At 31.0% G+C, this 13,232-nt stretch overlaps 1 protein-coding gene across 1 annotated transcript; it reads left to right on the top strand.

The window, feature by feature from the left end:
* The first annotated feature begins 7,729 nt into the window (after positions 1–7,729).
* Positions 7,730–12,891, top strand: LOC146996299 (uncharacterized). The gene is made up of 5 exons (XM_085821409.1): positions 7,730–7,784; positions 8,752–8,825; positions 9,985–10,215; positions 11,315–11,703; positions 12,001–12,891. The coding sequence occupies exons 1-5, from the start codon at positions 7,730–7,732 to the stop codon at positions 12,338–12,340; spliced, it is 1,089 nt and encodes a 362-aa protein (XP_085677535.1). The 3' UTR covers positions 12,341–12,891.
* Positions 12,892–13,232: the final 341 nt, after the last annotated feature.

The following is a 13,232-nucleotide window of genomic DNA, read 5'->3' as shown; positions in this document are numbered from 1 at the left end:
ACAAACTGTTTTTCGTACAATGTCAACTGCTAATAAATACCGTAAGGAAGTTTTGTGAACTAGTGAAAATGAATTTCGCCTCGAGCTTGAATACTAAGTTCTAAAATTCAGACTTTCATTTTAAAATGGCAGGTTATTTACTTAAATTGACTTGTGAAACGTTTAACATTTTGTTAATTAAGGGTAATTTTCCAAATATAATTATAATGCGCAAGAAATTATTAAGGCTGCTCATAATTTTGTATATGATGCACAAAAGGCAATCAGATCTTTTATAGTAAATATTTTTTTAGGCTTTAAGGATTCCTGAAAACTAGTTTTAGAAATTTTCGCGCTTCTATTTCATGACCTAAAATATTTATAATTGCTGTGGTAAGAATCGTATCCCTTTAAGAAGACGTATGACGCATCAGGAAATGAACGGTAAAACTGCTGAATACTGGTAGTTCGAAGCAGGTTCAAATGTCGACGAACAGTTTGGCGCCCCGGTATGCTTCGTGCATATTTATAATGCGAATATTATCAAAGTTACCTTAAAAATTCCTATGCAAAAGCATCCGTTTCTTTAGGCAGATGGCCTTTAGATTCTTTGTTTTGATCCATATAATCCATAAACCGTCCAAATAACATGCGTCAGGGCCAATAATTAAGAAACTTGATCTTATTAATTAGATCATTATTCGATAGAATGGATGGGTAATGTACGATTCATGTGGACTATATCTTTCCAGAAGGTTCTTATTCGGAAAAGCTTTCCAGGATGTACATCCTTGCAAAACAACAACATTTGAGCACAAACAACTCATACCAATCTATAATGCAAAGTAAAATGTCTTCTATTATTCCACTGAAAGAACTGTTGCTCTTAAATTTTATCATCATTTTTAAATGTACTTCTGTAGAAATACAGTTCTAAATTCGGCAAAAAAATTTCATTAACAAGTATGAAAAAAAATTACTTTAATATACTTTGAACAAAAGTTGAGTAAATATTTTGAGTCGTTTATTTCTTCAGCCCTTTTCCCAGCTTGAAACATTCACGTTTATTAATGAATAACCGTTTTTTTTTTCAACTGTAAAATATACTTACTTGGATGCCTCAAATGGCTTCTTGTGAAAGAAATTTGCCTTTAGTGACTTTTTAACTACTTTCTGTCTCATTCTTTAGCTATATCATTCTTCATACGCACCTTTGTGCTCAGTTATGCAGTTAAAAATATCGCAACGTTTTTGAAGCATTACGCAGTAAATGCAAAATGAAACTGCCGAAGTATTACGTGACAAGAGCTAAAATAAATTGGTAGTGATTCACATGATTAAAAGTTAAACGATTGACACTCGCGTGCGGTTTGTCTTTGAATTTATGGTGTTCATCCATCTGCAATACAATGAACGCTCACGGAAGGCGGTGAATAAACATGATTGGTTTCACCTTATACGTTTCCTTGCGGCTGACCTACATGCATTAACCCTCCCTTTGAAGTGTCTAAATATAAATTAGTTTAAAAGTAATAAATAAGTATGTACCAACAACGATGATTGCCTTTCAGCCTATGTGTGTTTACTTTTGTGGTACATTAGCTAAATTGGTTGCTATGCTACTAATTGAAGTCTTCGGTAAACTTTTAAGCTTTCTGCTTTTCTTCCATCTTTGACCACAAATCTAAGATGAGAGTTGTAAAGCGAAATGATAAGTTATTTACCTTACTGAATCGACTACGAGTAAATTGCTTTAGGAAATTATTTGTGAGAGGAATTATTAATTGATTTTTAGGAGACCCTTTTTAAAAACTTATTCCGTTTCATTTAAGAGATTGCAACGTCTTTCTTGCAGCATTATTTCTCGCAAGAAATGTGCTAATTTATCTAATAAATTCTCTTTTAAATAATAATGTGGTATCATTTTCGATCGCTCAACAGGAAGCTATGAAAAAATGGAATGTGGTCTTTCTTAATAAAATGTCATTCTTAGTTTCTAATTAAGATTCGATGTAAAATTCTTTTCTTTCTGATTCAGAATAAAGTGTGCCACTCTTAACTTAATAATAGGGTGAAAGTACTCCTGAGTATGATTTTTAATGCATGCGTAGAAGCGACTCGTAAGCGTGCTAATTATTAGATCAATACCTTCGGCGCCAAAATTATGAAAAATGATTTCCGTTTTCACAGATAAGCGTCATTAATTGTATGACATTATTTAACAAAAATATCATTCCTGATGTAAAGAATAGAATTAGTACTAAACTAAACGTAATTCAACTTATTCTAAAATTTTAATTTCCATCCTACTGCACTACAAATTGTCTAAAAAAGTGAAAAAAATTATTTTTAGTTAAAAAATAGATTTGTCCCCATTCCTACGAGTATGCAGAATACGCTTATTTATCATCATGCTTATGCAATGTGGAATGGTTATCGCCAATCCTATGCACATACGGAGTGAGTTTTTCCTATTCGAATGACAAAATGCAAAATCGTAATCTTGTTATCTAATACCTAAGAACTCTTTGTTAAATCTAAAGCAGAGACTATTGAACGGCGATACTTGGATTCTAGAGAATTAAACCCGCCCAACCGGTGAATTAACGGGGGCGCAGTCCTCAGCCCACCCAACCAAGAACACTTGGTCATATGACTTATCACAAGGGCCGGCCCATCTAACAACAAACGAGGGGCCAGAGACCCGGCCGTGCTCAAAAAACTAACAAAGAAAAACAAACAAATAAAATATTAAACTATGAATCCCGGGAAACCAAAAGCCCCAGGAACCGAGTAACAAAAAGTTAGAAAAAAGAGAACTAATCAAAATCATAAATACGAGCAGTGAATTTCATGTCATCACTGGACCTTAAACATTCACACAAACGAACATAATAAAATAATAAAGAACTGTTAGAAAATAAAAATAAGACAACACATAACCAAGCAAATACAATACAAAAACACCATTCACACATAGATTCCTATGGCTTCTCTTGAGCTATTCACAATCTTCATAATTTGTCTAGAATATTCCACAAAGTTCTTATAATTTTTCTTGAAATCACTTCTATAATATTTTTGATATCTATCCCTTGCACTCCCAGTAATAATACAGTTCTCAAAGAAATGCATAGAGTCTCCAGTGACATTACAAATATTACATTTATCATTGTCCTGCAATCCAAAACGTTTCAAATATGCAGGGAAGCGTCCATGTCCCGTAAGCATTTGATTGGCATCTATATCTTTATATAACTTCATTTTCTTTTCAATATTTATATTTTTCAGTAAACCACAATTTCTATTAGATTGTTCCCAATTATTTTTCCATTCGTTCAATACATAATTATATAGAGTAGAGGTGGCCCTTCTTCTAGAGTCTGGGATATTTTTAATAATCACATTTTCATCCACAGCTGCAGACTTAGCTAATTCGTCCGCCCTCTCATTCCCTTCATATCCTGCATGTGCTTTTATCCAGTGAAGCTTAATATTATGTATATCTTTCAATTGTGCATATGTCTTTTTTATTTCAAATACAAGAGAGTTTTTACTTTCAGGACCCGAGAGGGTCTGTAGCACCGACAATGCATCAGAATAAATATTTATATTATATCTAATTTTCAATGTGCCTTTAATCCAATTGAGAGCTTCAAAAATAGCATACATTTCTGCTTGATAGACAGAATTCATAGAATTTAAACGAAATTTCCAATTTTGTATTTCAATTCCATAGAAGAATACCACGATCGCACCTCCAATACCCCCCTCGAGTCCTGAACCATCTGTGAAAATATTAATTTCCTGACATTCGAGAAATGCACAGTCATAAGGAATCAAAATCTTATTACTAGGATGAATACAATCATCATCAAAATTTTGAAACGCTTCACTTCTAATAACACATTCATTTATATCTATATGATCAACCAAATTATTCGAAAGTAAAAATTTTTTATAATAAAAATTATACTGGAATGAGAGGGGCGGGACACCAGCAAGGAGGCAGACCACCTCTGTAGAGACTGTCCTGAAGACTCTCGTAACTGCCAGCATCCAGCTTCTCTGCAAAGTATTCAATTTGTCTCGCAAGCGGATCAACTCCCCTGCCCTAACACCCCAAGCACCTATTCCATAGAAAAACTTAGGTAAGATAACACTGTTAAAAATTCTCTTCAGTATCGATGCTTTTTTATGCAAAGTTTCTGTATTAAAAGTACTACGATAAAAATGTAAAATTCTATCAGTTTCTCTATGTATAGATTTAAAATGTTCAATAAAATTTAGCTTTTCATCTATAATAACACCCAGATATTTTATATTTCTCTGAAAACGGATATTCTTACCCTCAAATTTCAATTTTGGTGCTCTAGTTCTAGCACCCCCTCTAGGAAAGAAAAGTCCAAAAGTCTTTTCCACATTAAAATAAATATTTTCAAATTTACTCCACTTCAACATCTGCTCTTCAACTTTTATAAAGGTATGTTGTATTTTTTCCAGAGAGGAGCCCTTAATAATAAGCAGAATATCATCTGCATAACAAATTATTTCTGCATTAGAAACATCAAAATCCACAAGGAGAGTATTAACTATTAGGGCCCAGAACAGGGGAGCACTACACGATCCCTGCGGACAGCCTTTAAACATATCCAAATTTATATCTAAATCTTCTGAAAATCCCTTAAAAACAATTCTTCTATTACTAAAATAATCCATGATAAGTAAATAAAGATCTTTTATAATCTTCAGCTCAAATAATTTATTTAATACGGAGGACCATCGAACAGAGTCAAAAGCAGCCTTGACATCGAAAGAAACAACCGCGACATGTTCAATACTTTTTATTCTACGTATTTTATCAACTACCCTAAAGAGTGCCAGATTAGCAGATCTTCTTTTCCTAAATCCATATTGATTTTCCGCAAGATGTTATTTATCATTTATGACATATAAAAGTCTATTTACAATTAGCTTATCCAATACCTTAGCAAAGACCTTTAATAGACAAATTGGGCGATATTTATCTTCATTTTTAGGCAACAAAGTTAATCTTCCAATCTTCCAGACAATAGGAAAAACATGCAAAGACAAACATTTATTAAACAAAATAATAAAAAACGAAGGATAGTTCACAAACAATCTTTTTACAACTCTCGCCCGAATTCCATTCAATCCTGGAGCGGCTCTGTCTCTAAGACTTAAAATGACTTCCCTAATTTCTTCGTAGGTAAAGTCCAATTCACCATCTAAGTCGTCATTACCAAAGTTATCACCATTATTATCAGGATCATCAATTTCATCAGTTTCAATATTCAGTGTCTTTTTAACAATTTTCAAATATTCTTCCTTTACATCCGTAGCCGCTCTATTATCACTATCTCGTAATATAATCTGTTTCTTAATTTTATTCGTAGCAACCTTAAAAATTCCTTCGTAATATTCCTTGTCTTGAATAAAAGCCCTATTTCTGAAATCACCCTTCACCTTTTTAATTTTCTTTCTATAAAAAGCCAAACATTTTTTATATTCTATTTTTCTTCGTATTCTAGTTTCATCATCCAAGTCTTTCACCTGGCAACTCTTGCGGATAGCCCTGACTCTCCTTCTAAGATTATTCAGCTCATAATTCCACCAAGCAGTACCACTACGTTGTCGTATTTCACATTTTAAATCTCTTCTCATTCTTTCTTCAATTCGCTTCTCCATATACAAAATTAAATCATTAAATTCCCCAGCATCCTTCGTATTGACAATACGGTCTTCAATCTCAAAAATAAACCTTCTCATCTTAACACAACATCTATCAATTCTTTTAACATTATTTGACAGAATAATATCCCTCTTATCTTTAATACTAACATCCTTTATACTTATCAAAATATAGTTATGATCGCTAAGGGAATTTTCCTCCAATATTTGCATGTCAAAGTTCTCAATAAGAGAATTTGGAGAACACAACACCAAATCCGTATATCCATCTCCACATGCAGAAGAGAAGGTGGGTCTAGAATTTTCTTTGTTCAATAAAATCAAATCATTTAAAATGATAAAATCTGAAGTTAAAACCCCTCTTTCATCAAGACTCTTACCCCCCCCCCAAATAAAATTCTTTGAGTTAAAATCTCCAATAATAATTAAACTGTCTTTAAAAACAGATATAACTTCTTCTAATTTTAAAAGATACGTATTCAAACATTCCACAGGGGGAAAATAAACTGAAATCACACCATAATTCCTTCCCTCTTTCTGTATTTCAATGGCAACGATAATATCAGAAGCGTGTTTAACTATGAATTCAATCCCAGGATTTACGACAACAATAGCAGCTCTTCCTGTATCTGCATGGATGATCCTCCAACTGTTTTTAATATAAGCCATTTTCTTTCCAATATAATAAGGTTCTTGAACTGTAGCAATATCAGGGATATCCTCAGAAATATTATCTATTGCAGAGAGCCGGCATGCTGCAGCATTACAATGATTAAGATTACAATTTTAAATGTACATAGTTAAAAGGATCCAAAATAAAACCTTTCAATATAAATAAATATAATTTAAAATCCAATATATACAGTTTAAAAACAATATATACAGTTAAAATCAGCAATAATTATCCTGAACTTACCTGGGAGGCAAGGGTATAGTTTCTTCCAAGATTTTCAATTATATCCTTTCCTAAAAGTCTTTTTTTAGAAATAAATTACACAATAGTTCAAAAGTCTTTATTTCACACAGTGTAAAAGACGTAAATTATTAGTTCGTAGCCACAGGAATAAGTAAAAAGTTTAAAATTAAAATCAAAATCAAAATCTCCCCACCGCAGAAGCTAAATCACCTCAAGTTTCTAGATCTAAATGTTCCCGAATAAATTTTTTCTCTTTTATAATCGTAGGACACTCTCTCCAAAAGGTATCGTGGTCATATTCCACATTAATACCATATCTATCTAAAGCTTCTTTACAGTTGATACATTCTTTCTTTTCACTATGACAATTTTTCCTCTCATGTCTACCATTACATGCAGAGCAAACCCTTTCCAACTTACAATTCTTCTTGGTGTGCCCAAATCTAAGACAATTCATGCAACGCTTAGGTTGAATGAATAATTTTACAGGGTATGCTTTCCAACCAATCATAACTCTATTCCCTTCAAGGATATCTTGCTGACACCGAGCAGAAATCTCAAAAATCCTATGTGAAACTCCATGTTCTTGAGTTTTAATACGAAATAAGGATCTCGCACATTTCCCATCACAAACACAAAATTCATTAAATCTTTTCAAAACCAAGTCTTCTTCAACGGAATCACTAATATTATACAAAATAACCTTCGGCTTAATAAACTTATTCCTTCGAGTCCTAATAAGTGTGTTTAATTTCGGATTCTCCCAACCGGTATAATGGTTAGCGTCGCTGACTGTCGTGCCAAAGGGCCTGGGTCAGTACCTCCTATATACGAAGCCAAGCCTCTAGGGTTGCTTGAACGGTCTGACGTCATCTAAGTCGTCATTCCTACCATCTTCCTCGCGGCAAAGAATGAAAGAATATACTTCGGTGTCGTAGCGTAGTGAACTGACTCTTGTTTGAAAGCGTAGTGTGCTCTAATAGAACATTTTTCATTTAAATTACTTTATTTATTTTTTATTATGCCACATAAATGCTGTGTTGCAACATGCAAAGGAAATTATAAGAATGGCCCGAAGGTGGCTGTATTTAGTTTTCCTACGGAAGAACAACTGAGAAAACAATGGATTTGGAACTGCAAATGAAAAGATGGATTCAAGCCTACGAAACATTCAAAGGTAAGCATGCATTTCATTTTTAAATTAGAAAATTCCTGAAAGATTAATGTCATTGAAAGAAACATGACTTGAAAATGTGAAAACAAAAAATTCTGATTGCAAGGGAAATAATTTACTAAAGTTCCATTGCATTCAACCATAGAAAATAAAACGGAAGTTTTAATTACTTTCTATACAAGCATAGTTATATATTTATTTACTAGGCAGAAATTTCTCTTATCCCATTATGAATGAGTATTATTAATGAATTCTTTCAGTAATTTATATTTTCGGCGTCGGGATCTTTATAACACGCACATTGATTTGGGATTGATTAATCTTTCAGGAATTTATGTTATACAGAGCTTATACTGAATTTTAAAGTGATTATAAAATGGACCCTTTTCTCAATAACTAGTCAATAGAAAATCCACCAACCTTATAATGTTCATATTATAACTTTAAGTAGATAAATATAAAATGCTTCAAGTCGTAATTTTAAAGCCGTTAATTTAAAGTTGTTTTAGATATAAGTATTTAACTGTTTGGGTATACTATTTCTTTTGATTTAGATAAGTCTCGTTCCACCTATTTTATTTTTATTTTTTTTTCTTTTTAAAACTGAATGTATGCAGTGCCCCTTTATTATATGCTAGGAGCATTTGAGAATGCATTTTGCTCGTAACTCATGTGAACAGGAAATTAATGCTAATTATACAATGTTCTAGACTTTATTAATTCTAAAATCCTTAAAAAAATTATGAAATATATGTAAAAGAAAACAATCGTATAAATGGACTAGTTTTGACAGTAATTATAATTTCTGGAATAAGTTACAAGGTGTTTAAATTAAACTGTCTTGTTCAAATAATATTGCCTAAGATTGTAAGCTTACTAGTTTTCATATACTAGTTTACATGTTACATAGCTTACTAGTTTACATGTTAGCATAAATCCTAATTACCCTATTAAATTGTTTCATGCACAGACACATCTATAAAAGTACGAGTTTCTTATGCCAATAACACCTACCTTGTTACAGTGGTTCACTTGCTACTGGCAGTAAGTTCTTGTGGGCTTGAAATTTACATTAATTTCTTATCTAAAAACACTTATATAAGGGGTTTTGTTTATTTATACTTGTTGCAGTGGAATATGAAAATGTTTCATTGTATTAATAAGTTATATAACTTTTAAAATTTTTGAAAAATGTTAAGAAAATTATATGGAAAATAAGCAATCTAGTGAGCCTTCCACAGTAATATAATGTCAAACACGATTGATGAATGTGAATATTTCACTCCAAAATTACATAAGAATAGCCTAAATATTTAATTACTGCAAATAAACTGTTAAATATACAAATTCTTGTTTTTTTCTTTGTGTATCATATTTTAGCACTTATACTTGTTTTCAATAATTCAAGAAAAATGAATTTTTTTAATGACTAATGATGTTTTATGCTCTTAAATATAAACATTCATAGGCACACAAGTAAATTTGTACTTCTGGTTGTGACCATATCATTTGTAAAAGTGTTTAGAAAAAAGCCAGTAACTTTATATTTGAATGGTACGAATGAATGTGGTTAATCTTATTCTTATCCATCAACTGATGGTTAATCTTATTCTTTTTATAACTGTATTATCACCATTTTGAATGTAATTCCATAACCAAGTGTTGTTTTCAAATAACTGAAGAAAGAAATATTTAGGATGTAGCAATTATATATTACATGAGCAATTGTATGTTACCTGAGGATGTATCAATTAAATATTACTTATGTTATATGCATTTGACATATGACAACAAACATGTGCTAATTATTTGCACTTTTCAAAATTTTATGACAGCATCCATGGCTCGTTTTAGCCCAAAAGAGTTAATAGTTTTGTTTTAAGATTTTGCATTATTCACTCTAAATGGCTGCATCACTTTTTTGCGTTGTGCACTTTAAATGGCTATATCTCTTCAAATTGTTACCATCCAAACATTATCGCCCTGTATTATTTTTAAAGAAATTAAATGATGAACGTTTTCCACAACGGTAACCCTTCCCTTAAGCAGATAGCTCTTGAGTGCTTTGCCATGATTAAATAAAAATACAATAAAACCCTTATTAGACTGTGCATGTATTTAAAGGATGGCGAATGCTTACGATTTTATAATTGTTTAACCTTTTGATGCATGTTTATTTATTTGTTCTTTTTCATATTAAAAGGTGTGTGAACTTCACTTCAAGCAAGAGGATGTTCTGAGGCAAACTGAATTCTTTGATGAGAAAACTGGAAAGAAGTTCATTATACCATTGTCATATCCTCGTTTAAAGAATGGTGCAATTACAAGTCTGTTTCCTGATGGTCCGAGTCATCTTAGTTTCAGTGTTTCATCAAGGGAATCACCAGAGCATAAAAGACTCAAAAGAGAACAAGATGCACTCGAAAAAGCCTTAGCCTGTAGCAAATAACTGAAGAAAGAAATATTTAGGATGTAGCAATTATATATTACATGAGCAATTGTATGTTACCTGAGGATGTATCAATTAAATATTACTTATGTTATATGCATTTGACATATGACAACAAACATGTGCTAATTATTTGCACTTTTCAAAACTTTATGACAGCATCCATGGCTCGTTTTAGCCCAAAAGAGTTAATAGTTTTGTTTTAAGATGTTCTGAGGCAAACTGAATTCTTTGATGAGAAAACTGGAAAGAAGTTCATTATACCATTGTCATATCCTCGTTTAAAGAATGGTGCAATTACAAGTCTGTTTCCTGATGGTCCGAGTCATCTTAGTTTCAGTGTTTCATCAAGGGAATCACCAGAGCATAAAAGACTCAAAAGAGAACAAGAAAAAAAGCTGAAAAGGAAGAGTATGAACGAAAACAAATGTTTTATAATTTAGATGAACTAAAAATTTGTTTTAATACTGTGAATTTACCAGATAACTGGATAGTTATACACAGGCCTATACATACTATGATTCTTAATATTTCTAATGACAATCATCCAAGAATTCTAAAATCATTATTTATTGATTGTAATTTGAATATATCTGTAGCAATTAGAAATATACCTATTAAATCACTGAAGCAATATGTAATCCCATCAAAAATTAACAATCTTAAAGATCTTTTAAGTATTTTAGAGAAATTAGACCTATTTGCCTCAAATGATTCATCTGAAGACAGTATTCAAAATTATTTACAAATTGTAAATGAATTAATGACAATTTTAAAAGAGAAAATTCCACATAAAAACAATGAAATAAATTTTCTCCTTGAGCAACTATCAAACTTGAATTCAGAAAAACAACAATATAGGTATTCTGCAGACTTTCTAATATTTTCTACTTTACTTCACACAATTTCACCACATGCATATAATTTTATTCGAAATTCAGAAAATATTATTATGCCTCATCCACGGACCATTCAGAAAATTTTTTCAGATTTTAATATATATCCAATAAATGAACAATACAACCAAAAGTTCCTAAGCTACATAAAATTTAAATTTTAAGAACTATCAGAAAAAGATCTGCTTGTTATTTTAATGATTGATGAAATTCATCTAAATCAAGCATTTGATTATAAAGGTGGTAATTTGTGTGGAATGGCATATAATTGCAAAAATGCTGCGTCTAGTGCATATGTTTTCATGATTCGCAGCCTATTATCTGTTTATAAGGATGTTGTACATATTTTGCCGGTGAAAACACTTAGTGCAGATAATTTGCATATTTATATTAAAAAAATTGTTGTGGGATTAGAAAATATTGGGTTTAAAATTATTGCTATTGTCACTGACAATAATTCGATTAATAAAAAGGCTATGTCTCTGTTTTCAGAACCACCTAAAGTTAGTATTGTTTATCAAAACCCTGTGGACAAATCTAGGCCAATGTTTTTTATTATTGATACAGTGCATATTTTAAAATGCATTAGAAATAACTGGATAAATCAAAAAAATAATAATCAGAGTATGTTTTTCCCAAGTTTTGATGATGCTTCACATATTGAAACTGCATCGTTTTCTTGTATTAAAAAATTACATGAATCTGAAACTGGTAAGTTATTAAAGTATGCTTATGGTCTGACAATAAAAGCTCTATATCCAACTAACTTAGAAAAACAAAGTGTAAAGCTTACATTGCAGATTTTTAATGATAATGTTGTTGAAGCATTATTTTCTTTTGGGCAGCAGAAAGAAATAATAAATTTCCAAGAAACTGGAAACTTTATTAAAATAATAAACACATGGTGGTCAATTGTAAATGTGAAATCTATTTTTAAAGGGGTTCATAAAAATAATGTATTTGAAACACCTTTCACTGTGGCAGAAAATGATGAAAAATATGTTTTTATGAATAACTTTTTGAATTGGCTAGATAGTTGGAAAAATTTGAATTTAACCTCTGGTTGCCTAACCAAAGAAACTCACTTTGCAGTATACCATACAACGTATGCTTTAATTGAGATATCAAGGTATTGTATAAATGAGTTGGGTTTCAAATACCTTTTACTTGGAAAAATACAAACAGATATGTTAGAGGCTAGATTTGGTAAGTAGAGGCAACTGGCTGGAGCTCACCATAATATTTCTATCAGACAGGTTTATGAAATAGAGGGTAAATTAAGACTTCAGAGTACATTACCAACCCTAATAAATTCTTCAAAATTTGGAAATATTCCTCTTCATGTATCTGATTTTAAAGACACCGAAGAACAAACTTTTGATGACACTGATGTACAAACATTCATAGATGAAATAACAGTTGAAGATAGTGATATACACGACATAAAATTGGATGTACCTATTTTGACTTATATAGCTGGATATTGCTGTTATAGTATGCTAAAAAAGTTAAAATGTGATGTATGTAAATCCAATATTACTATTGATAAGGAGTTAGCTTTAGAAAACGAAAATATTCATTCATGGATTAAGGTTTTTGATAGAGGTCTTATGTATCCTCATCCTGATATTTTACATGCTGTTATATACAATTTTATTGTTGTTAAGAAACTTATTTCAGATGAATATGAGCAAAAATTTTTATTTTCGGCAAATCCACGAGTTACAGTGTATAAAATTACTCTAAATTTACTTCATGAAAAATTTTTTTTAGAGTTGAATGACTGTCCTAAACTTCATGACCCTCAAATTATTTTGAAAAACATCATACAAGCATCAACGAATATTTTTCTAAATAATTACTGCAAAATGTTGAATGATAATCTTTTAAGTAACAATTTAAATAAGCAATGGAAATTGAAAACATTAAAAAAATAATTTATGCATACAGCAGAAATGACATATACTATGTTTATAAGTTAGTAAACTTTATAAAATAAGATAGTGACACTAATCTATTGTTTCTTATTATCTTCAGACTTAACTTGTAATTCATTTTATTTAAAGGAATATTTTTTGCAGAATGTAGATAGTATGTTAAATAAAA

This window comes from Stegodyphus dumicola, chromosome 7, assembly GCF_044657685.1.
Source record: "Stegodyphus dumicola isolate Sdum_Otavi_A_Nest chromosome 7, ASM4465768v1".
NCBI lineage: Eukaryota > Metazoa > Arthropoda > Arachnida > Araneae > Eresidae > Stegodyphus > Stegodyphus dumicola.
The sequence above is the reverse complement of the archived record's forward strand: the minus strand, read 5'-3'. Positions and strand labels throughout refer to the sequence as shown.